This window comes from Danio rerio, chromosome 13, assembly GCF_052040795.2.
Source record: "Danio rerio strain M-AB ecotype USA chromosome 13, GRCz13ab, whole genome shotgun sequence".
Classification (NCBI taxonomy): Eukaryota; Metazoa; Chordata; class Actinopteri; order Cypriniformes; family Danionidae; genus Danio; species Danio rerio.
The window spans coordinates 222501-249092 of record NC_141033.1 but is presented as its reverse complement, the minus strand read 5'-3'; the positions used below and the strand labels follow the sequence as shown (position 1 = coordinate 249092).

At 42.0% G+C, this 26592-nt stretch overlaps 4 protein-coding genes across 37 annotated transcripts in view; 3 read left to right on the top strand and 1 right to left on the bottom strand.

Annotated features, from left to right (window-relative positions):
* vit (vitrin) overlaps positions 1–2803 on the top strand; it is a 65914-nt gene extending 63111 nt beyond the window's left edge. For 20 of the 31 annotated variants that reach the window (XM_087278692.1, XM_087278718.1, XM_087278717.1 and 17 more), the window contains one exon: positions 1262–2803. In XM_087278692.1, coding sequence (XP_087134818.1) covers positions 1262–1440 — 179 coding nt within the window. In that variant the 3' untranslated portion in view covers positions 1441–2803. The remainder of the gene's footprint in view (positions 1–1261) is intronic. The other 11 variants (XM_087278694.1, XM_087278695.1, XM_087278719.1 and 8 more) reach the window with 1 other exon arrangement.
* nrxn1b (neurexin 1b) overlaps positions 1–26592 on the bottom strand; it is a gene marked incomplete at its 5' end in the record, with an annotated part of 604334 nt that overhangs the window by 474848 nt on the left and 102894 nt on the right.
* The window catches only part of si:ch1073-291c23.2, a gene marked incomplete at its 3' end in the record, with an annotated part of 37567 nt that continues 15958 nt past the window's right edge, over positions 4984–26592 (top strand). The window contains 8 exon segments of one of the 3 annotated variants that reach the window (NM_001327804.1): positions 4984–5064; positions 5916–6025; positions 8665–8778; positions 9497–9553; positions 9726–9881; positions 10434–10547; positions 18179–18281; positions 23593–23603. In NM_001327804.1, the coding sequence (NP_001314733.1) occupies positions 5918–6025; positions 8665–8778; positions 9497–9553; positions 9726–9881; positions 10434–10547; positions 18179–18217 (588 nt within the window). In that variant the 5' untranslated portion in view covers positions 4984–5064; positions 5916–5917. 3 annotated transcript variants of the gene reach the window in all.
* ddx21 (DEAD (Asp-Glu-Ala-Asp) box helicase 21) overlaps positions 20525–26592 on the top strand; it is a 10445-nt gene continuing 4377 nt past the window's right edge. Inside the window, 10 exon segments of one of the 2 annotated variants that reach the window (NM_001127335.2) lie at positions 20525–20707; positions 22141–22281; positions 22362–22607; positions 22938–23010; positions 23144–23322; positions 23849–23966; positions 24194–24379; positions 24901–25046; positions 25955–26104; positions 26263–26424. In NM_001127335.2, coding sequence (NP_001120807.2) covers positions 20528–20707; positions 22141–22281; positions 22362–22607; positions 22938–23010; positions 23144–23322; positions 23849–23966; positions 24194–24379; positions 24901–25046; positions 25955–26104; positions 26263–26424 — 1581 coding nt within the window. In that variant the 5' untranslated portion in view covers positions 20525–20527. 2 annotated transcript variants of the gene reach the window in all.

Below are 26592 nucleotides of genomic sequence, written 5' to 3'. Positions count from 1 at the left end.
GAGCAGTGGCTGCTTTATAGGAATGTTTTTCCAGAACCAGCGAGGATGTTGATTCAGAAACACATCCAGGGTAAATCTCATTAAACACTGACGTTCACTGAGCCACACATTCTGCACTCTGATTAAACGGTGCTGAACGATGAAAGTCCTGTACCTGTTTCAGAGAACGCTTTAACAGAGGACGTTCAGAAAAATACCATACATCAGGGAACTAATAATACAGAAATGCAGAGAGTCGCTCCAGCTGCTGTTTCACTTTTCCCAAAACTTACACCGCCTCCACTGCACTCCTGAGTGTTTCCTGGAATCAACACAACATCTGCACTGTCAACTTGTGTTTTTGTGTGTTTATGACTCAACCGTGTGTGTATTTGAACTTACACATGCAACACTGTCAGACAGTGAACATTCTGCATCTGACAGACAGAAAACATGCATCGAGAGTTCACACTGACACGGCTTTATGAAGGAGACGGAGGTTTCATTTGACTCTGGAGTATCTGAGCAATGGCTCCTCTTCTGGAAAGGGGGCAGAGACTTTAGATCATTCTTATTAAGTTAAACAGTTTTTCTGACTGGAAATACCCCAAACTTCTCCCAAGACAAGAGTCGTCATTGTCGGAAATATATATATATATATATGCATATACACACAGTGCAGAAAATGCTTTTTTGCTTAAATGTTTTTTGTTTGTAGTTGAAATATCTAAAGGTCTCTGGTTTGAGTCTCGGCTGGGTCAGTTGGTGTTTCTGTGTGGAGTTTGCATGTTCCCCTTGTGTTGGCGTGGGTTTCCTCCGGGTGCTCCGGTTTCCCCCACAGTCTAAACACATGAGTGTGTATGGGCGTTTCCCAGTGATAGGTTGCAGCTGGAAGGGCATTTGCTGTGTAAAACATATGCTGGATAAGTTGGTGGGTCATTATTACAGGAATTCCCTGATTAATATAGGGACTAAGCTGAAAAGAAAATGAACGAATGAGGGATTTTCTTATAGACAAGCTAAATAATCTGGCAGTGAGGCAGGTAAAATAATAGTACATGTGTTTTTGTGTTCTAATATGATTATTCTGCTCTCCCACTGATGCACCATTTAGCTGGTTTTAAGGGAAACTCACTATTTTTTAACAGATTAGTATTTTCCCCAATATCAGCATTATAGCGCTAGTTGTGTGTGTAGGAGCAGCTGTGTGTGTGTGTGTGTTTGGGTCAGCTCTGCTCATGTGTGTGCTGTGTGTTTCTCTGCTGTGTCTCCGCTTCTCCAGGTGTGATTGCGTACTCTATCGGTATCGCCTGGGCAGCGCAGGACGAGCTGGAGTACATCGCCACTGACCCCGACAGAGAGCACTCCTTCTTCGTGGACGAGTTTGACAACCTCTACAAGTACGTTTCTAAAATCATCCACAACATCTGCAATGAGTTCAACTCACAGCCCCGAAACTGAGGCAGCAGACCCCCGTCAGCACACAGACAGAGGCAGAGACCCCCATGAAGACCTCAGAAGAGGAAGAACTTTCCACAGAGGTTATTTTACAACTTAAAGAAGACCCACACGAACAAATACATCAGTGTCTTATAATAATACTGTCTTTAAACCATACCTTATCGAAGAACTCAATTACTGTAGCTGTTGTGTTACCATGACAATTATAGTCATTTATGTATTGTGGTGATTCTACAGTTGCTATGGTAACACAACAACTACAGTAATTGATCTGTTGTGGTAATTCTACAGTTGCTATGGTAACACAACTACTATAGTAATTGATGTGTTGTGTTGATTCTATAGTTGCCATGGTAATGCAACAACTAGAGTAGTTGATGTGTTGTGGTGATTCTGTAGTTGCTATGGTAACACAACAGCTATATTAATGGATGCGTTGTGGTGATTCTACAGTTGCTATGGTAACACAACAAATATATTATTATAAACAAATAACCCAATACTGTAGTTTTCTACAAGTATATAGGGCATACTATACTACAATACACCACAGTTTACTGAAGTGAAGTATACTACAGTGTTTATTAGAGTTTATCAGTTCACTATAGTTAATACGACAGTATGCTGGAGCACTCATTCAGTTACTGAATATACTATAATATATACAGTATAGTGCACTTCACTGTAGTATGGGTCAAAAACACTGCAGTATTTACTGTAAATGACTATAATGTGGGAGTGCAGTGGAAATGTTGATGATGGCAGCAAGTGTGTGTTCAGTGATGTAATGTTAGCATGATGGACATTACGGTTTCTGTCAGTAAGAGAAAACACACGCTTACAGCTTTTGCATACTATTTATATTTTACATGCTGAACACGACCAAGCTACATAATGAATATTAATTGAGTCAATGTTCATATTGAAAACCTATAGCTCATTTCCATGCATACGTATAAAATCCCAACCAAAAAGTGTCTGTTATTAGTGAATGAAACATATTAAATGTTGACTGAATGTTCAGGAGCTAATGTGGAGCGTTAAAGCATGCTGGAACTGACGGATTTACAAGACACTTTTCAGTGCACAATGCTGAATATTATTGCAGATACGTTCATAAAAATCAGATTTACAGAAGAGTTCATCTACAGGAGAATCTCAGACGCTCCTGTTCTGTGCTTTTACAATGATGATTGACTGTTCTGACTGATCCTGAATACACACCTACAAAGTATTGTTCCCTCTTGTCAGCTTAAAATTCATTTATTATTTCCTTTTTGTATTTGTATATAGAAAATTGCTTGTATTTGTAAGACAGACATAACTGATGACATATTTTTAATAAAACGATTACTGAAAACCAGCACATTGATGGGTTTGAATTGAAATATATTGCTTAACAAGAGTATGTGTGTAATTTATTATGCTATTCAGAATATAGTAGAACAGAATGTAATGGACTAGACTGTAGTAGAGTATACGGGTATAGAATAATATAGAACTGAATACAAAATGAATAGAATATAGTAAATAAAAGAATGGAAAGGAATAGAATGAAGGTGGCACAGTGGGTAGCACTCAAGAAGGTCTCTGGTTTGAGTCTCGGCTGGGTCAGTGTGTGTTTCTGTGTGGAGTTTGCATGTTCTCCCCGTGTTGGCGTGGGTTTCCTCTGGGTGCTCCAGTTTCCCCCACAGTCCAAACACATGCGCTATAGGGAATTGATGAACAGCTGTAAGGGATGCTCACATTAATATGGCATATTTTTGTGACGTAGAAGGTAGAACAACAACAGGCCTAATTTTTTAACATTACTGTGAGGGTAAATATTAATAATACTCTGTATATTTACTGTTTCAACATTCATTCATTCATTTTTTTTCGGCTTAGTCACTTTATTTATCAAGAGTCGCCACAGCAGAATGAACCACCAACTATTTCAGCATGTTTTACACAGTGGATGTAGCTGCAAACCATCACTGGGAAATAATCAAATTCAATGAATGGGTAATATAATAAATGATATAATTAATTCTCGCTAATTCTCTTTGAGGGATGTAAACAAAAATAGTGGTCCTATCATATCTCCTGTTTTACTTTTTTATTACTGTAGCTTCAGATAATCCAAAAAGAGCCACATATTGATAAATAATGTTATGAGAGCTGTTTTAACATTAGCTTATGGTTGAATTGTCTCTCGTTACGGTTATGAAATAGTTTGCGGGTCAATAACATCACCACATTAAAATGGGCTCAGATGTTCAGTGTTGGTAAAGACTGTCCTCTGCTGGCTGAAAGATGAACCACACACACACACACACACACTCGGGTACACATGCCTGAGAAAGTGTTAAGCTATTTTAATTCTTCGTGTTTTGTTTTGGTGTCTACTACTGTAGGTTTACACACATCCAAGATTAAAAAAATAAAAATAAAAAAAAAACACTTTTATTTTGTAATAATATACAATCAAATCACCTCATGTTTCTACTGGTAGCCTACTGGTATTTTCCTCCACCATTGTCAGATTATTTTGCTTGTTTTGATGAAAAACTCATTTAATTTTGCTTCAGTATTTCTGTAAACAACACTATATTTTTTTACTTGTCTAGAAAATGCTTCTTAATTTAAGAATGTTCAGATGTTTGGACTAGAAACAAGAAGCAGATTGTTTAGCCGTGTTAAGGACACATCTGCATTAGAGTTTCCTCACATCTGCAGATGAGCTGTGAGAAGGAGATATTTATGATTACATGAAGCTTTCTCTGTCAGCTAATGCTTATTCTCTGATGTAATGCAGATCAATCATTCAGCTACATGAAGAGCAGGAATATATATGAAGAAATAAAACACACACACACACACACACACACTGAAGTGTTCTTCCTCACAGTTTCTGTCTTCTTTATAGTCCAAAAATCTAAAAACTCCTAAATCAGTCAGCATTTTCTAGACAAGCACAATATTATAGTGTTGTTTACAGAAATAATGAGTCAAAATGAAGAGAATTTCATTAAAACAAGCAGAATAATGTTATGCCAAAGGAAAAACCTGATTATTTGGCTTGTTTTAGGAAATAAATCATTACATTTTGACTCATTCTTTCTGAAAACAACACGTTTTTTTCTGCATGTCTATATGCTTCTTGATTGAAGAGTTTTTAAAGGTATGTGGACTAGAAACAAGACACAAACTAAGTAAGAAAAGCATGTTTTCTAGTGCACTCACTAGTGAACAAGGGAGCTGATTGAGATGCAGCCAGTGTTCTCTCCGGCTCTGGATGCAGTTATTGAGAGCAGCTGTTTTCTTTGCTTTTTTCTTCTTTCTCTCTCTCAGTTTCTGTCTCTCTGGCACAATCTGTTTTCTCTACAACACACACACACACACACACACACACACACACACACACACACACACACACACACACACTATTGGATGTTGTGTTGATGCTGAAGTGTGTTTCTCTTGCTGAAGTTGAGTCTGTTTTCTGACCTTTTGTGCCCTCCAACATCCTGTAGTGAAGCCCATCCCTCTCTCCCTCCCTCTGTTCTTCTCCTGTTTCTCTTTCCGTCCTCTGCTCAGACTCTGTTGTTTTCCTCTCGCTGACACAGAAACAGACACACACAGGTATTTCACAAGCTCTCGCTCTGATGTTGACCTTTCAGTGCTGTGCGATTAGCTGTGCTCAGGACACATGAGATGTTTTAGTTTGATCTGATCAGTTTGTAGGCGTTGAGCGGGTCTGTTAGTGTGTTCAGGGCTGCTGTTGAAGCATTGATGAGCTGTGTACTGTGGTAGTTTAGGTGCTTTATATGCATACACCGCACAAAATGCTTTTCTTGCTTAATTTTTGTCTTGTTTCAAGTCCAAATATTGAGAAATTCCTAAATCAAAAAGCATTTTTAAAAGAAAAGTAGAAACTTTTGTTTTGTTTAAAGGAATGTCAAAATGAAGTGAGTTTGTCCTTAAAACAAGCAAAATAATCTTGTGTTCTGTTATGAAATGAGATGAATTTAGCTATATAGTTATATGAAAAGAAACTCACTTCATTTTGTCTCTTTATTTCTGAAGAAAACAACACACAGCTTCTTAATTTATATTTTAGACAATTTTGAACTAGAAACAAGACTCAAACTTTAATAAAGAAAATCATTTTTATGCAATGTACAGCACTGAAGACATAAAGGGCATTTAGTTTTATTAAAACAGCCAATTAATTTCATGATATGAGTCCAAAAATAATTTGGCAATTTTAAAAGAAATATTTGTACATATCCAAATACAATATTTAGACATAATTGTGTGCATACATTGCAAAAATGTGCCGTGTTTAATTTTTATTGCATGTTACAGGCTAATGTAACGTTATATTGATGCCAGTATTATTGAGCATGTGTGATTTGTTCGCATTCTGGTCATATGTTGAGTTTCCTCCAGTAATCTGCTGAATAAAGGCTGTAGTTGTGTGTGTTGTGCAGTGATGGGTGAGGACGGAGCATCAGCGAGCGCATCAGAGCCCATCAGCACTGTGACAGGAGGAAATAAACCTGTACACCGCTTCCTCAGAGGACAACCCAGGAGTGTCGGAGTGAGAATCCTTCACACACACAACACTGGTGACAAAGAAAATTCAGGATTTGTAGAGCATAACCATTCATTTCTGCATAGGGAAATTACATTTTACAACCCAAGCTCACTGGAATCATGTGCCCAGGGATACAGTTTAGAGAAGTGAGAAATAAGGTTGTTTTCTAGTAGTTTTTATTTTCACAAATCCACTAGAGGCTGCTGTGTACATTTTGACAAGCTCAAAAATGTCACTGGTGTATGTTTTCTGCTGCTAGGCATTTCTATATATGTCCATGATTCCACTGGCAGGGATGGATGAGGCTGTGTGTTTCGGGTTAAGGAAGAAACTTTCATAGTGCTGCATTCAAACTATTTGTTTGCATACTATCTGCTTATTGTTTCACTCATTTTATGGGTTGTGCTAAATTTTGCATAACCATCAGCACACTGAGAAGGACCTCACCAGGCCACTCTAAAGTCTCCAGTTTACAAAACCCATCCACCATAGCCTCAGATTCCACCATGGTCAATTGTCATCAATGGTCAGTTCCACCAGCCTCCCTCAATCCCAAAAATCCACCTTGAACCTCAGATTCCACAGTGAGCAATCATTATCCTGCCCACTCCACTGGGCTCCCTAAAACTTAGACTACACCTCAAACCTCAAATTAAACCACAAACCTCAGACTTCACCTCATACCTCAGATTCCACCTTGGTCCATCATCATCCTGCCCACTCCACCAGGCTTTCTTGAACCCCAGCTTCCTCCACAATTCTCAGATTCCACCTTTACCTGATTTCACCTAAAACCTTTTTGTCTGGTGAGAGGTGTTTCATATATGCTTATTGTGTGTAAGGTTTCGCTGGTGATGATGGGTGTGTGTCTGTTTATGTTTGGATTCCCCATGGTTGCTGTGGAAGAATACATAATCAGCCCCATGTGGCTCGGGATGTCGGTATGTTGATTTGTGTCTCTCTTTTATTAGATTTGCCTAGAAAGATGTAATTAATTTAAAGAAACCCACTGTTCTGTAGACTACATATGAGATTATTCCCCTCATAACTGAGCAAGACACCAACATAACATCACTTCTACTCAGTTTAAGCAAAAGAATGAGCTGTGAGATGTTTGAGAATCTATGCATGTTTACATGTTTGTGAGTTGTTTGATTTCTATAATTAATCTTCTTAATGCTTTGTTTCCTCTTAGCAGTGTGGTTCAGTACAGTCCTGCATTTACACTGCCAATATTACCCTTACTAGATAGGTCTGGTGTGCAATATTAAGGTGAGATCAACATCATTCTTGCTCAAGGAGAAATCAGTGCGGGTCATTCACCCATCAACTCTTTTGCAAACTCAAGTTTATTCTTCCAAATGTAAACTTGCAGCAAGTGCACATGAATAAAGAAAAGTGGCACCTCTCTTGCTTTTAGACACAACATGTAAACAACAATGGAGGACATACAGCAGATTCTGTTCTTCTTCTTGGCATGTGGATGTATGTCACATGACAAGCGTTGCTTGAGCTCGGGTTGACCATGGTCCATTGCTGCACACTGTCCGTGTGTTGTTATATTGTGGTGTTTCAGCTGTGTGCCTAAACATGCCACTTCCAGTGTTGCTGTTTCCCTTGTTGGATGTGTGATGATTTTCTGTAAGCCGATCAGCATTCAGCAGCGAGTCTATCTCCACTCTTTTTAGTGTTATGTTAGACACCCTTATAAGGGTGGCTTGATACGGTTTGCTATTTTGGTACTTCTGACAGTGCTCAGACACAGAAATTGTCTCATAAACATGTATGAAGTAACCCAGTACTCACAGCCCGGTCCATTCCTGCCAGTGGAACCATGGACATGTATAGAAATGCCTATCAGCATCACCAGAACCAGAGTCCCTATGTTTGATAGTCAGGGCCTCAGAATCTACCCTGGTCAATCATCATCCTCCAGCTCCATCTGCATTTAATTTCATTTAATTTCAAAAGCCTTTTTCAAATGTCTCTGGCGTAACCCGGCTCACTGTTTGTGATTGTGGCCACAATTTAGTCTTTTGTGAATAACTTTTGGAAAGGCTAAAATCTGCAGTCTTTGATGATTAGTTTGATGTTCACCAACATCGTTTTAATAGCTATTGCAGTCTGATTTTCTCTCCAATTAAATTCTGGCATTGTCAGATTATCTTGGACTCTTGCCTGAATTGTCTTACAATGAGCATCAATCCAAGAACCAATAGGAGTGCAGAGTCTGAGGATTCATTCAGCGCAACAACAAAGACAGATTTTCTGGTTTTATTATCGAGGCATGTCATGAGAAAAGTTGAAACTACAGATGGTTTATGTTTGCTGTGAGGTATCGCTTGGGTTAGGGTTTGTGAACATGTCACAGACGGAAGATGTTTTACAGTGTGACATGGAGACCACATTTGTGCTGCAGTTTATAATCTTCAGTATGAGCCAGATTCTTCAGTGGACTCTGCCTTCCCTCTGTTCATTCTACTCAATAGTTGCTTGCGGTAATGACAGTGCGCCATCTACAGTTTCAGACAGACCTCTGCATCTGTGCTCTGGTGTTTCCATCCCATTACTGTTTGACATATCTATAATGATTGAGAAGCAGTCTTCCAGCAGATGTTTCATACATGTTTGTATCCTGTAAGGTTGTGCTGTCTATGATGGGTGTGGGTCTGTTCTTGTTTGGGATCCCCATGACTGTGCATACAGACATAATGACTTCCGCAGATGTGTTCAGCCCCTTCTGGCTCGGGATTCTGGTATGTTTATCTGCATCTCTCTTTAGTTAGACCTGCTCAAAAAAATGTTAAAAGACACCACTGGTCTTAGATGAGACTATATATATATATGAGGCTGGCATTTCACCCAGAGGAAACCCACGCCAACATGGGGAGAACATGCAAACTCCACACAGAAACACCAACTGACCCAGACGGGACTCGAACCAGCGATCTTGCTGTGAGGCACCAGTGCTAACCACTGAGCCACCGTGCCGCACATATGTTGTGTTTGGTTATTTATTTAAATATAAAGCTTTCTCTGTTGTCGTTCTTCTTGCAGCATGTGCGAGTGATAATGTTTTGTAAAGCAATCGGTGTTGGTGAATCTAGCTCCTGTTTTTAGCACTGTTGTGATAGATATCCTTGTGAAAGGGTCCCAAAAAAGGGGGACAGTGCAGTTTGCTATCTTGGTACTTTTGACAGTGAAAACTAAATGAAATGCATACCGTACTGTACTGAAGCATACCGCTCTGTGGAAACAAGCCAAAAATATAGTCTATGGCATTAACTTTATCATGCCGTTTAGCTCACAACAATGTACACAATGCAGTTCAGGCTTTGTAGAAGCCTTCGATTAAAATAGCATGGTTTAATGAGGCTGTTTTAAGTGTTCTGGTTGTCAAGTCTTCACACACTGTTCACGTTAGACTGAGTATCTGATGATGTTGAATCACTAAGCATCTTGTCTTCTGTGCAGTTCTGTGTCTGTGGCATTTTGTACATACTGTCTGAACGCAGCCCCTCCAAAAAGATCGTAAGTGTTTTATCCATCATCCAGATATTCAGTAAACGTTTTCTGCAATCAAAGTGTAATCCTGTGCATGTGTGCATGTGTGTGTGTGTGTGTGTGTGTGTGTGTGTGTGTGTGTGTGTGTGTGTGTGTGTGTGTGTGTGTGTGTGTGTGTGTGTGTGCTGATTGTCCACAGATTACCGCTAGTTTTGCTCTGAGCATCATCTCCACCATTGGAGTGGTCAGCGCTTGTATGGACTTCATCAAATCAATGGTCATAATTGAACGTCAAGATGAGTACACCCATAACAACATCACAGAGGATGACTACGTTTATCTGAGACAACACTATGTGAGGGGTTTTATTCACTTATTCATTTGTGTTGCTTTCATGACATGCTTTTTTTACGTTTGTCTTGTTTCTAGTCCAAATATCTAAAAAAAAAATACTTACGTTTAAGGGAGTTTTTCTTTAAAACAAGCAAAATAATCTGCCAATGAGGTGAGAAAAACAGGTCACGCTTTATTCTGATGGTCTGTTTGTTGAATTTAAGTTACATTGCATCTACATGCACCCTAATTCTCATTAGATTATCAGTAGACTGTTCACATGCATAACACTACGCATATACACTGACATATATTCACAAAGCTTCTTATAGTAAGTTATATGTGTGTTGAAGGAGCGGTTTCAGCAGCTTTTAAGCAGACTAATACTCAAGTGGACCATCAAGATAAAGTGTTACTAAAAATAATCTGATCAAGAATAAATGTTGACTCATTATTTCTGACAATAAGAAACAAGACAAAGACAAAGACAGCAAGTGAGTGTAGAAGCAGTGATGCATGTTTGGAGTGAATAATTCAGCATATGTGCTCACACTCTCCTGTTTGTGTCCTTCAGAGTGCCGTGGTGGCGATGGAGTGTGTGTTTCTGTGTCACGGTTTAATAGGAGGAGTTCTGCTGATCATCATGACGTGTTTCGCCAGAGCAGCACTGCGCTCCAGCAACACTCAGGTCAGATCCTCATTCTTTTATGTTGTGAGCTAATAACAGCACCATCGAGCGATTCATTTTATTATGTCGCAATAGATTATTAGATCACACTATGGGACACACTATCCACCAGAAAGAGCTGGCTTACCATCTCCAGTTGGAGGAAAGTCCTTACTCTAGGTGGAGGAGGTCAAGTATATTAGAGTTTTGTTTATGAGTGGGGAAAGGATGGAGTGTGAGATTGACAGGCTGATCAGCACAGCAGTAATGCGCTTGACAAAACTCTCAATTTACCAGTCAATCTACGTTCCTCGTATACAACGGACTGATATGAGCTCCTTCAGCAGGGTGGCAGGGCGCACACTTATAGATATACTGTAGGGTGAGGAGCTCAGAGTAGATCTGCTGCTCCTCCACATCCAGAGAAGTCAGCTGAGGTGGCTCGGGCATCTGATTCGGATGCTTCCTGGATGCCTACCTAGGGGAGTGCTCCAGGCATGTCCACCAGGAGGGGGTCTCGGGGAGGACCCAGGACACATTCCTCCAGCTCCTCTGGGGTGATCCAGGAGACAGTGTTTGGGGAGAGGGAAGTCCTTAGACTACTGCCCCATGACCTAGCACTGAATAAGCGGAAAAAAATGAATGAATGAATGAATGAATGAATGATACAGTAACTGTAGAATCACCACAACAGAACTGAAGTACTTTACTACAGTATGGCTGAAGAACACTGCAGTATTTACTATACTTTTCTACTGTGTTCTTCCCCATGGTTGTGCCTGATGTCTGTCCTGATCTCTGCAGGCTGTTGTTGTGATGCGGAATCTGCCGTCAGCGGAGTGAAGAGACCAAGATCATCTGAACATCCTGAACATCAGCTTCAGCAGCGTGGAGGAGATCTCTCATCGTCTCATCATCTTCTTAATGCACATCTACAGTATATCAATGGCATTATATCTCTCTGTTAGTGTTCAGAGTACTAGTGTTTTCACCAGCAATATAAACCACACATCAGTGCTCTTTCAGAGAGAAAATAAAGCAAACACAACCCTCACAGCAAACAATCTGCACTTTTACATTCTCAAAAGACTCATTTTGTCTGATTAATGAGCCATTTTCCTCATCAAGACCAAAAAAATCTCCCCACAAGGCCAAAATGACTAGTATTGCTATACTTGGGGAGACATTTAGTAAAGAACACACACGTACACACACACACACACACACACACACACACACACTTCATGAAACACATTATTCTGAATTTGCACGTATTAATATTATTTAACCACAATCTGTAAACATTACTATCATGTATTGATTTTAGATCATCTTAAACTCCAGCATTTACCTTTATATAGTCACATAAACTCTCATTAGAATCTGTAAACTGATTAACCAAAGCTAACAGGAACTAACACATGAGTGTACGGCTGGATCTATCTTGATTTTAGGTTATACACTAATAAAAGGGAGCTCAATGTCAAGTGTTCATTAATATTTTCTCCTATAAACACACAAACATACACTCAATGCAAACATATTCATATTCAGGAACGCTTTAGACACACATGATGAATAAGTGTTGAACAAATGTCCAAAAATATAAACCATTCTGTGTATTAACAAGAAACATGAACGCATGCTGTGTGTGTGTGTGTGTGTGTGTGTGTGTGTGTGTGTGTGTGTGTGTGTGTGTGTGTGTGTGTGTGTGTGTATGGAATAAAAGATCAAAGGATTGTGAACACAACAGTCTCACAATAGGACTTTCTTTAAATCTTGCACTGACATTACCCAGCACATCAAAACAGTTCCCAACAGAGCAGTGCACTGACAGAAGAGTGCAGTTCTTGGATTATTACACTGGATTATGGTTCCTTTAGCTCAGGGGGGTCTGAACTCAGTCCTGGAGGGCCGGTGTCCTGCTGAGTTTAGCTCCAGCTTGCCTCAACACACCTGCAAGGGTGTTTCTAGAATGCTTGATGAGAGCTTGATTAGCTAGCGCAGGTGTGTCTGATTGGGGTTGGAACTAAACTTGGCAGGAGACCGGACCTCCAGGAGTGAGTTTGGGCAACCCTGTTCTAGCCCGCAGGTGTTAAGCTCAGTTCCTGGAGGGCCGCAGCTCTGCACAGTTTAGTTTTAACCCTAATTAAACACACCTGAGCAGACTAATTGAGTCCTGAAGACTTGTTTGATATCTACAGGTAAAGCTGCGGTCACACTCGTGTTTGTGTGTGCGAAATTCTGTCGTGCGGAGCTGCGAAAAGAGGCGGGATTAAACAAGATGATTAGACATTTAATAAAGTGAGCGATTGCTGTTTTGATCATCAGCTGGTCTCATGCAGTCAAGTGATGTGATTTTACAGGTCAGAGTTCACCAAGCTTGATCTCTGCAACTCAGTGAACTGAGAAACTTGTCACAAGAGCTTGCGTATCTGATCTGACACATTCACATGCGTATCAGTGGAAGTCTATGTGGAGAACAGTCTGTAGAGATTGAGACAGTCAGAATTTAGAGATTGAGACAGCACTTAATATAGCAGACTTTCTTATTAGTGTACTCACTAGTGAACAAGTGAGCTAATTGAGACACACCCTGCAAAAAAAAGCTTTTTCTTTAGAGGTTTTGTCCTGTTTCCAGTCCAAATTAAAAAAAAAATCTTACATTGAGAAGCTTTTTCTAGACAAGCAACAATATACAGAGTTTTGTGTTCAGAAATAGTCAAGTTCAGTTTTTAAAACAACAAAATAATCTGACAAAGAGCTAAAAACACTACTCTTATGTAAAATGGAAACATTTAGCTTCCCTCAATAGCAGATTATTCTGATTGTTTTAAGGAAACTCACTTTATTTTGACTCATTATTTCTGAAAACACCATTACAGTATATGTTTAGCTTGTCGGGAAAATGCTTCCTGATTTAATTTCTTTAAAGATATTTGGACTAGAAAAAAGACAAAAAAAAGAAGAAGCATTTTTTTTTGTATGAGAGTGTGCGCATGTTAAACATCTCAGTCCCTATTCAGTGCACTCACTAGTGAACAAGGGAGCTGATTAAGACGCAGTCCGGGTGCTCTCCTGATGGTTATTGAGAGCAGCTGTTTTCTGTGCTTTTTTTCTTCATTCTCTCAGTTTCTGACTCTCTGGCCAATCCTCTTTTGCTTTTCTACAACACACACACACACACACACACACACACACACACACACACACACACTATTGGATGTTGTCTTGATGCTGAAGTGTGTTTCTCTTGCTGAAGTTGAGTCTGTTTTCTGACCTTTTGTGCCCTCCAACATCCTGTAGTGAAGCCCATCCCTCTCTCCCTCCCTCTGTTCTTCTCCTGTTTCTCTTTCCGTCCTCTGCTCAGACTCTGCTGTTTTCCTCTCGCTGACACAGACACAGACACACACAGGTATTTCACAAGCTGACCTTTCATGCCTTGATTAGTTTGGTGGTAATGCATGAGTGATCGTCTGCGCTTACTGAAGCTCTTTATTTTAAAGTTCTGTAGATAAAGAGTGGATGCAGACAGCAGGAATGTGGAGCGCAGTGATGAAGCGTTCAGTGCTAATGCTTTAGTGTTTATGCAGCGGTACTGACTGTTTAATGTGTTCACACTGCAACAACTGCTGCTCTTACTCAGAGTTTCTGTCCTGTGTCTAGTCTGAACATTCTTACATCAAGAAACATTTAGACAAGCACAAAATGTTGTGTTGTTTTCAGAAATAATGAGGAGAAATGAAGAGAGCTTCTCATTAAAACAAGCAGAATAATCTGACAATGAGGCAAGAGAAATAATCTTATATCAAAAGAATAAACAAGATTATTTAGCTAGAAAACGCTTCACGATTTAAGAACCTTTAGATATTTGGACTAGAAACAAGACACAAACTCTGAGGAGGGAAAGCATTTGCAGTGTAGTTGTGTGTGTTGTGCAGTGATGGGTGAGGACGGAGCATCAGCGAGCGCATCAGAGCCCATCAGCACTGTGACAGGAGGAAATAAACCTGTACACCGCTTCCTCAGAGGACAACCCAGGAGTATCGGAGTGAGAATCCTTCACACACACACAACACTGGCGACTAGCAAAATGAGCTGTACTGTTTTCAGCCACTGATAAACCTCTGCTGAAAGCGTGGTGAGATTATTTCAGTTTCACACAGTGTTGGGGGTAAGTCATTACAGGTGCAGGAGTTATCATCATCATCATCATCATCATCATCATGAACAAGAGTTACGCAATAACATTACTTTTCTAAGTAACAAGTAAAATAATACATTACTTTCAATTACATCCCCAAATCAGAAACAGAGACGGTGTGGAAAATGCAAATGAAAAAAGAAAGCTAAGTTAACTTTGAGGTGTATTTCATTGCAGACGATACAACAAACACTATTTAACACGTTCCTCATGATTTTTATCGTATTTGTTTTGTTTTTCTAAATAAACACTATTCCAATTTTGGTTCCTGCAACACATTAAAGAAAGTTAAAACAGTGAAGCATTTCCCACTCTGCACTGCTGCCAGTCCTTTACACAACACAATTAGACATTTTAAGACAGCAAGTGTTGAAGTGTTTCAGGGTGATTCTGTCTCTTTCCTCCTGCAAACAGCTCTTAATCTGGCCAGCAGTGCAGGGTCTTCCACACACTCTCTATTGGAGACAGGTCAGGACTGCAGGCAGGCCAGTGCAGTGTCCGTCTCCTCTTCTCTGTAATGTGAGCTGAGTGTGGTTCTGCATGGTCTTGTTGGACTCTGCAGGGCGTCTCTGGAGCAGAAGGCAGCATATTGAGCTCCAGAATCTCTCTGTGCTGTTCAGCATTACTGGAGCATCACAGAAGAGCAGGTCACCTTCACCAAGAGCACCGGCACAACCCCAGACCATGACAGAGCCGGGCTTCTGGACGTGTTGCTGGTGTCAGTCTGGATGATCCTCTTCTTCTTTGGTCTGGAGCACACGGCGTCCATTTCTCCCAGAAACACCTGAAACACTGCTTCATCTGAGCGCAGGACACGTCTCCACTGTGTGATGCTCCATCCCAGAGAAGTGCTTCTGGACACTGTTAACATAGGGCTTCCTCTTGGCACAGTGCAGTGTTGACTGGTGTTTGTGGATGTGACTCTATTGTGCTGCTTGACAGGTTAATCACAGTAGTGATGAATGAGATCAGTCAAACAAGCCAAAGCACATTTGATAGCCCCCTCAACTGGGTTGTAACGTGTGTTGCCAGATTGAGGTAAAATATGCTTTGAGATGAGAATGTTTTGTCCATTGTGTGAGGTGTTAAGCTTCATACAGGATCTGGCAAGTGGACAAGCATGGACAAACAGGGATTTTTCATAACTAGGTCATTATAAAACTTGAATTTACACAATGAGTACACCATAATAATGTTAATTTCAGTGTAAGAGCATATTATAGTTAACGCCACCTAATATACAGCTGGACCTGAACATTTATAACAGAGTTTAAACCTGTGTGTGTGTGTGTGTGTGTTTGTGTGTTTGTGTGTTTGTGTGTGTGTGTGTGTGTGTGTGTGTGTGTGTGTGTGTGTGTGTGTGTGTGTGTGTGTGTGTGTAAGGTTGTTCTGGTGATGATGGGTGTGTGTTTGTTCATGTTCGGGATCCCCATGACCACACCCAAGGACATGATGACGGATCAGTTCAGCCCCTTCTGGCTCGGTGTTCTGGTGTGTTCATCTCTGCTGATCATCTCTCATTATACTGACTGGATCTGCTTTGCAAGCAGGGTTGCCAGATTTTGCCAGGGTTAAACTATGTCCAGTGTAGTTGATCAGTTCCCCTATAGCGCATGTGTTTGGACTGTGGGGGAAACCGGAGCGCCCAGAGGAAACCCACATTAACACAGAGAGAACATGCAAACTCCACACAGAAACACCAACTGACCCACCTGGGACTTGAACCCTAACCCTAACCCTAACAGTGAATGTGCAACACCACCGTGCCACCCCACACACACAAACACACAATCACACACAGATATATACATGAATACACAAACACACACACACACACACACACATGAACACAATGAAATCAAAATTCTGGATCATGGTACTTTAAACAGGTTAACTAGGACAATATTACACTGCAGCCTTGCTAATGCAACATGTTAAATCATTAACCCCTTGGTATAAAAACAACCCAGGACAAGAGGTTAAAATACATCAGACACACGCAGACCTGGCAACCCTGCTCGAAAGATCTTAAATAATATCAAAGTAAAATACTTAAAAAATACTGAGCCAGTTTCATCACTCATTTATTATTATTATTATTATTATTGTTATTATTGTTGTTGTTGTTATTAATAAATGTCTTCTGTGCAGTTCTGTGTCTGTGGCCTAGTGTACATACTGTCTGAACGCAACCCCTCCAAAAAGATCGTAAGTGTGTATTGATGAACTCGTCGTTCACTGAGACTCTTCCGTAACTTCATCAGTGAATGTGCAGATTATATCCGTGACTCCTCTGTGTTGCAGATTACAGCCAGTCTGGCTCTGAGCATCGTCTCCACGTTTGGAGTCATCTTTGCGGTGTTGGACATCAGCCAACACATCTCACACAACCGCTGGATGGTTTGGTTCCACCGAGCACACAACATGACCGAGACGGAGCTGCTCTACATGACACAGCATTATGTGAGGGGTTATCTGCTCTCTTTCCAATGACAAACACTGATTATAATGTACACCTGAAGGCCAAATCCCCCAGCCTCCTGTTAAAGACGAGTATTTCCCAAGTGCTGCCTAACTTAGAAGATTCATTCATTTAATCCAAATATCTAAAATCTCTCAACTCAAGAAGCATTTTCTAGACAAGCAGAAATTATAGTGTTGTTTACAGAAATAATGAGTCAAAATAAAGAGAACTTCACCTTAAAACAAGCAGAATAATCTGCATTTCTCTATGAAATATCATTATTTTCTTAGAATTTTGTCCTCAATTGCGTGTATATAAGGATAATAGCAGAAATGAGTGTTAATGCATGTGCAGGTTTAGTAACTATATTTGTGTCTGTTTCCCGCAGAGTGCTGTAGAGACGATGGGCTGTGTGTTTCTGTGTCACAGTTTAATAGGAGGAGTTCTGCTGATCATCATGACGTGTTTCGCCAGAGCAGCACTGCGCTCCAGCAACACTCAGGTCAGATCATTCATCTACACTGTTTACCACGTCTCCATTATTAGCTATTAATATAGTCTAGTGTATTATACTGTGTATGTTATGGTATTCAAAACTCTTTGTTAATGAATGCTGCAGCACTGTAGTGTTAACTGATCAACTGTAATAAATACTACAGTAAACTGTGGTGTAATGTAGTATAATACTCTGACTGTAGAAAATATACATCGTTATATTACTATTGTAGTTGTGTTTCCATAGCAACAGTAGAATCACCACAACAGATCAAATAATGTAGCAGTTGTGTTTCCATAGCAACCGTAGATTCATCACAACAGATCAATTATTATAGCTATTGTGTTACCATAGCAACTGTAGTCACCACAACTGATTAACTCAGGTACTTTACTACAGTTTAGCGGAAGAACACTGCAGTATTTACTATACTTTTCTACTGTGTTCTTCCCCATGGCTGTGCCTGATGTCTGTCCTGATCTCTGCAGGCTGTTGTTGTGATGCGGAATCTGCCGTCAGCAGAGTGAAGAGACCCAGATCATCTGAACATCCTGAACATCAGCTTCAGCAGCGTGGAGGAGATCTTACCTCTGTGCGGAGTCATTCAGTCAGAATCAGCTGGAGTTATGTGGATTGATGGACACTGTTGTCATGCGGCCACTAGGTGTCACTAAGAGTCTAAAGTGGAAGCCACTCCCACACCCGAATAATCAGCCAATCATAGCAGGCTATATACATGTGTTAAGTGCCCACTAAACTTATTACAGGGTACTCCAGGGTACTTGTGCATTTCAAAGCTATATTCATATGCTACCTGTTATTTACATGGACTACAACTACCATGATGCTTTGCGCCAATCAACACCTGCTACAGCTGTGAATATCTGAACTGGACACACACACTTCAGCTGTGGTCACACTGCACTGTTCTCCCCATACACCTCCATCCATACGCAGGTGAATGCAAAAGACTGGAAACACAAGCTCGTGCAACACGTTTGGCAGTTCACAAAGTTCAAGCCTGGTGAAACGTCATCACCTGACAGCATGAGACCAATTGAAGATCAAAACATGACCTCTCTGGGCAGAAATGAAAAAATGGACCAATCACTTTTTGCATGCTCAAACTCAAGTAGGACCACCACAACACACAGCTGAAGATCCTTCACACTGATGACACTCACTATATAAACCCTGTTGTCATTGCTCAGTCTTGTTACTGCTTCTGTGCATTTTATAGCATTTCCCTGTGTTTGCCTGTCTGTGTTTTGATCCCGAACTGTGCTGTTTATGACTGTTTACTGCCTGCCCTGACCCTCGCCTGTTATCTCGATTAATTTTGTGATTTTCCCTGTTGTGGCCGATGTGATGGCTCAGTGGTCAGCACTTGTGGCCTCACAGCAAGAAGTTTGCTGGTTTGAGTCTCGGCTGGGTCAGTTGGTGTTTCTGTGTGGAGTTTGCATGTTCTCCCCGTGTTGGTGTGGGTTTCCTCCAGGTGCTCCGGTTTCCCCCACAGTCCAAACACATGCGCTATAGGGGAACTGATCAACTACACTGGCTGTAGTGCATGAGTGTGAATGTGAGTGAGTGTGTATGGGTGTTACCCAGTACTGGGTTGCAGCTGGAAGGGCATCCGCTGTGTAAAACATATGCTGAATAAGTGGGTGGTTCATTCCGCTGTGATGATCCCTGATAAATAATGAGATTAATGAACCACCAACTATTCCAGCATATGTTTTACACAGCGGATGCCCTTCCAGCTGCAACCCAGTACTGGGAAACACCCATACACACTCATTCACTCACACTCAAACACTACAGCCAGTGTAGTTGATCAGTTCCCCTATAGCTCATGTGTTTGGACTGTGGGGGAAACCGGAGCACCCGGAGGAAACCCACGCCAACACGGGGAGAACATGCAAACTCCACACAGAAACACCAACTGACCCAGCTAAGGCTCAAACCAGAGACCCTCTTGCAGTGAAGTGATCAAACTACCCACTGCACCACTGTGACGCCCCGATTTAAGACACAATATGCCAAAATAAAATGAACTTCTCCTCGAAACAAGCTAAATAATCTCATTTTAAATCGAAAACCAGATTAGTTTTCCCACACTGTCAGATTATTTTGCTTGTTTTAAGGAGAAACTCACTTTATTTTGCGATATTATTTCTCAAAATAAGATTATATGTTGTTTTTGTCTTGAAAATGCTTCTTGATTTAAAACAAATTGTAGATATTTGCACTAGAAACAAGACAAAAACTGTAAGAAAAGCATTTTTGCAGCATACATGTGGAATTCAATGTAAGTTTATACGTTTATAAATAATTAACATTTGTTTACTCTGAACATTTATATGAAATAGAGAAATGCACACAGTGTTGAGCTATACCTGCTGCAGTTCAGGTAATAATATGGTGATTATGTCTGTAAATCCTGACAAAAGCTTCAGCAGATATTGTGAGAACACCTGAGGCTGGCATGAGCTATTGGCAATGTGGACTCCAGCAAGACTACATCCTCTACACCCTGCAGGAACATGCTCCTCTTCTAGTCCAGATTTCTAAACACTTCACCTTTGGTTATTAATTTCTGCGTAATTATCCAAACACCTGAGGAGATTTCTCTGACAGACCTCTAACCTGCTGCTGCTGCATCTACAGTGATGAAGGTTATTAAATATGACACACATGTGGAGATGACTGACAGGTTGTGTTCATGAGGTGGTGGTTTCTCCCACAGTTTTTAGACTCTTCTGTTCCTAGAAGCAGCACGTGCTCTGTTTCTTCACTAAAAGTACATGCTGCAGCTCCGCCCGCTGGCGCTCACGTGGATGCGCACTTCCGCTCTGCGCACGTCCGCTTCCGTCCTTTCCTTTCCTCACGTGTGTTGTGAGAGCTCCATGTCCAGTCGCTCCTCAACATCCAGCATGCCGTCAAAGAGTCTCCCAGAAGCGGAAGCCGAGAGAGACCACCTGATGGAGGACATCCACAACGGCCTGCAGCTGCTCAAGGTCAGCGATAATACACGGTCTAACGCTACTGGGATCATTAGCGCTGAGTGTGTGTGTGGAGATGCGCGCTAATGCTAACTGCTAACACAGATAGACACTGAGAGAGAGAGAGACACACAGAGAGAGACATGTACATCCACACACACAGAGAGAGAGGGACTGTAGTTATATCTGTTGTGTTATAGTGTGTTTTGAGACTGTCCATCTGTTCTCCACGTGGACACTGTGTCTGTGTATATGACGTGTGTGGTCACGTGTTATTGTTTGTGTGTCTGTATGTGTGTGCGACTGTGCGTGTACCGAAACACATCAAACCAAAAACCTCTCTCAGACCTGCATGAGACTAATTAAACGCTGTTTAAAGGATAAAGCAAGTAAATATATTACGGAAGTTCAGAGATATAACTTATTTACCTTAGGAGTTTCCCTAAATAAAACGTTGAAAGTAAACACCATGAATGTTTGTATGCTGAAATTCATATTAAAATCTGTGTTATTTGTATTGTGCAGTGTATATTTGTAAGGCTTTTGTGCGTGTTAAGTAAATATATTGGTAAGGGGAAGATAATGCATCACTGTATGAAAGCTGTAATGTTTCAATAATTTTCCATTAATAATGTGGGAAGGTCATGTGACCATCAGGAAGAACGCAGCATCTCATTCCTCAGCGGACGCGCTCTCTGCTCTTGTGGTCTCCCAAGTTCGTTCTTCCGAGGTGACCTGGCAAGACTAGAACAGATCGGTTCTCTGTGTTCATCCTGGGAACTATTGCGTACAGCACAGGTGTCCATCTCAGTTCCTGGAGGGCCGCAGCTCTGCACGAAAGTTCGTACCCTAATTAAACACACCTGATCAGACTAATCGAGACCTCCAGGTAAGTGTGTTGGAGCGGAGTTGGAACTAAACTGTGCAGAGCTGCGGCCCTCCTGGAGTTTGACACCCCTGGACTACACCATGGAGAACACTGATCCACAGATGAAGATGTGAAAGTCATGCTGGTGGACAGACGTGTCAAATAACAGTAGTGCACGACTCCATTGTGCGCGCGCGTGCGTGCGTGCGTGCGTGCGTGCGTGCGTGTGTGTGTGTATAAATGCTGGAGAACTGACTGCAGTTGCTGAAAGCACTCTTTGATTAGATTGATCAATCAGCAGATCAATAGTGTGTTCAGATGCACAGCAGCACACTGAGACTGACACCTGCTGGACACTACAGAGAATACACTATTAACAGCACAACCCACACACACACACACTAAACACTGATCACACCTCTAGTGTGTGTACACTGATATATTTATCCCGCTTGGCTGAACAGGCTATAATGCACCTTTTAATGGAGTGTGTGTGTGTGTGTGTGTGTGTGTGTGTGTGTGTGTGTGTGTGTGTGTGTGTGTGTGTGTGTGTGTGTGTGTGTGTGTGTGTGTGTTGCAGAAGAAGAAGAAGAAGCTGAAGGAGCAGCAGCAGACGGCAGAAACAGACGAGTGTGAGTCTCCTGCTCCTAAAAAGAGGAAGATGAAGATTTCCAGCGACACCACAGACCTGAACGGAAACACAGACACACACACACTCAAGGTACTGATCTGAGTTCAGTCACAAAGATGATGATGATGATGATGATCTGTGCTTCTCACACTCACTGAAACACTCCACAGGTCAAGAAGAAGAAGATCAAGCTGGAGGAGGAGGAGGAGACGACGAGCACTCTGCTGGAGAAGAAGAAGAAGAAGAAGATCAAGCTGGAGAAGGAGGAGATGATGGAGGAGACGAACACTCTGCTGGAGAAGAAGAAGAAGATCAAGATGGAGAAAGAGGAGGAGAAGATGATGAACGGAGACTCACACACACACTCCACAGAGCCAGCAGCGTCCAGCACAGACTCCGACAGCGAACAGGAGAAAGTGTGTTCGTGTGTGTGTGTGTGTGTGTGTGTGTGTGTGTGTGTGTGTGTTGTTCTGATTTTGTGTTTTACTGATTATTCTTTCGTTTGTTTCTTCGTGTTCCTCTGATTGTGTCTGTCTGTGTTTGTGTTACTTTGAGTGTGTGTTTGTTTTGCTCTAATTTGTGTGTTCATGTTCCTCTGTGTGTGTGTGTGTGTGTGTGTGTGTGTGTGTGTGTGTGTGTGTGTGTGTGTGTGTGTGTGTGTGTGTGTGTGTGTGTGTGTGTGTGTGTGTGTGTGTGTGTGTGTGTGTGTGTGTGTGTGTGTGTGGCCGATGTGTTCATGTCCTCAGGAGACTCCAGAGCAGAGAGAAGGAGCTTTCTCCAACTTCAGGATCTCACCGAACACCATCAAACTGCTGCAGGGTACACACACACATACACACACACACACACACACACTCTAACACACACACACACACTCTTAAACACACACACACAACATGTCCATTGCTAACTGAGTGTCCTGACTCTTCGCTCGTCCTCTGCGTGTCTGCAGCTCGTGGCGTCTCGTACCTGTTTGACATCCAGGTGAAGACGTTTAATGCAGTGTATGATGGGAAGGATCTGATTGGTCAGGCCAGGACCGGCACCGGGAAGACCTTCTCCTTCGCTGTTCCTCTGGTGGAGAAGCTGCAGTCTGGAGACCAGGAGCGGCGGAGAGGACGACCACCAAAGGTCTCACACACAGACACACACAGACACACACACACACACACACACACACACACACACACACACACACACTACTTTTTAAATATTCAATAATAATCTAATAAATCATATAAACAGTTCCTGCCGTCCTGTTCAGCTCATATTTGATGTTTCTCAGATGCAGGAGTTCTCAGTGTTTCCTCTAATATTTGTTCTTCTTATGTGTTTTATTTGGGCTAGAATAAAAGCAGTTTTTAATTGTTTTTAAAGTAAGGTCAATATTATTCACCCCTTCAGCAATATTAGTGTTGGATTGTCTCCAGAACAAACCACTGTTATACAATGACTTGCCTAATTACCCTAACTTTACCCTAATTACCCTAGTGAAGCCTTTACATGTCACTGTAAGCTGAACACTAGTGTCTTGAAGAATATCTAGACTAATATTATGTGCTGTCATCATGGAGAAGAGGAAACACATCAGCTATTAGAGATGAGTTATATGTGCATGTGTAATGGTGTTTAATAGTGTGCTGCTGTTCCTCTTCAGGTTCTGGTTCTGGCTCCGACTCGTGAGCTGGCCATACAGGTGACCAAAGACTTCAAGGACATCACCAGGAAACTCTCCGTCACCTGCTTCTATGGAGGAAGCTCATACAACCCTCAGAGTAGGACATCCTCATCATCAGTGTGTGTGCGTGTGTGTGTGTGTGTGTGTGCGTGTGTGTGTCATATTTGTGTCACTGAGCATCTGTAGAAATAGAAAGATAATTTCTGAAACTGGATTGAATAACTTTTGGTGTGTATTATAGAACAGTAGTGTGAGATTGTTAAAAGTGTGTGTTTGTTCCTAATTGTGTGTGTTAACTGGATGACCGTGTGTGTGTGTGTCCAGTCGATGCGATCCGCAGTGGCATTGACGTCCTGGTGGGGACGCCGGGCCGAATCCGAGACCATCTGCAGAACAATAAGCTGGATCTGTCTCAGCTGCAGCACGTGGTGCTGGACGAGGTGGACCAGATGCTGGACATGGGCTTCGCTGAGCAGGTGGAGGAGATCCTGTCTGCCTCCTACAAGAAAGGTGCGCTGCAGCTGATAAACACGGCTGTTAGGGGGGAACGGGAAAGCACAACACATCATTATTGAGCCTATTAGCTGAAATAATGAGAGATAAACTCCAGGATGGTGTAATCAAGACTTTCAGAAGAGGAGAACACCAGTGTGAGATCGAGAACAGCGGCCAGAGCAGAGAATCATGTCAGATTTACTGTGCTCCCCTCACACACACTGCATTACACACACCTCACACACACTGCATTACACACACCTCACACACACTGCGTTACACACACCTCACACACACTGCGTTACACACACCTCACACACACTGCGTTACACACACCTCACACACACTGCATTACACACACCTCACACACACTGCGTTACACACACCTCACACACACTGCGTTACACACACCTCACACACGCTGCGTTACACACACCTCACACAAGCCGGAGTTCAGCTTTTAGTAATTGTATGCAATGATGATCTAATACACATGTAAACGCATATTAATGTTCATGAGTGTGTGTGTGTGTCAGATGCGGAGCAGAAGCCGCAGACGCTGCTGTTCTCCGCCACGTGTCCCTCATGGGTTTATGACGTGGCCAAGAAATACATGCGCTCACAGTTCATCCACGTGGACCTCATCGGGAAGAAGACACAGAAAGCTGCAACCACTGTCGAGGTAACAGAGCGTGCGTGTGTGCGTGTGTGCGTGTGTGCGTGTGTGCGTGTGTGTGTGTGTGTGTGTGTGTGTGTGTGTGTGTGTGTGTGTGTGTGTGTGTGAGCGTGCGTCTGTATAGTGCCTGTGGGAGATTACACAATCTTCAGAAGTAGTCTCAGGATTCACTCTGATGTGATGATTTTTGTTTTGATGATGAAGGCAGTGGTTTGTTTTCCAAAAAAGTCAAATAAGAATGTTAAAAACTAAAATATTTCAATGATTGTGGGTCACTAGTGTGCAGCTTGGCAGTGTGCTAACATTACTGAATGTTTCAGAGCTTCTGATTCAGCTTCCTATTGGAGAAATGACTAGAAGTGCAACAGAAAACGGTCAAACTGTGCATGAAAAGCAGAATAATATCAGGAGGAAATGTCGATTATCAACAGCAGAGCCAGCTGTTTCTACTGTCCAGGGATGAGAATGAGAGCAGAAGTGTCGAGACGAGAAGATTCCAGTAGCATCTGCTGTTCATACATGAAGAATACAGTCAAATAAAGATCCTCCAGCAGATGGAGAACACACTGCTGAACTGCAGACCGTGATGTTTATGGCTCGCCGTGCAGTTTCCAGACCTCAGTGAGGGAGATCAGTTCAATAAATGAAGCCGGTAAGGGCAGTTTTGACCCAGATCTGCAGTTTGAGCTCGTAGTTTCTGCTTGATGTTCTTCTCAGGAAGTCTGATCAGCCTCAGTGAGCTGCTGTTTTAATGCCAGCGCACTCGTAGATCTATAGCTGGAGGATGATCTGCAGGTCCTCAATAGGGTTGAGGTCAGGGTTGGGTGAAGGCCACACCATTAATTTCTCTGCTTTTGTATGTGTGAGTGTGTGTAATGTTTATATTGTGTGTGTGTGTGTGTGTGTGTGTGCAGCACCTGGCCATTGCATGTCACTGGTCTCAGAGGGCGTCGGTCATCGGTGATGTCATCCAGGTGTACAGCGGCAGCCACGGCCGCACCATCGTCTTCTGTGAGACCAAGAAGGAGGCAACAGAGCTGTCCCTGAACACCTCCATCAAACAGGTGTGTGTGTGTGTGTGTGTGTGTGTGTGTGTGTGTGTGTGTGTGTGTGTGCTTGTATGTGTGTATATTTTTCTCTCTCTCTCTCTCACTTTGTGTGTGTGTGCGCGCGCGTGTGTGTGTGTATAAAACACTCTCTCTCCCTTTGTGTGTGTGTATAGAGTGCTCAGTCTCTGCATGGAGATATCCCGCAGAAGCAGAGGGAGGTGACGCTGAAGGGTTTCAGGAACGGCTCTTTCGAGGTGTTGGTGGCCACTAATGTAGCTGCGCGTGGGCTGGACATCCCGGAGGTGGACCTGGTCATCCAGAGCTCACCACCAAACGTAAGCATCAGTCAGCATTTACTCAATACACACAACACACCCTGAAACTGCAGAGCATGCCTCATCAAATCCACTTCATTTAATCTGGAGTTATACTCATGCATACATTTATAGTTTGAATAAAAGGTTTAATTATACTTTCAGAAATAAAATGTTGCTGTAAGAATA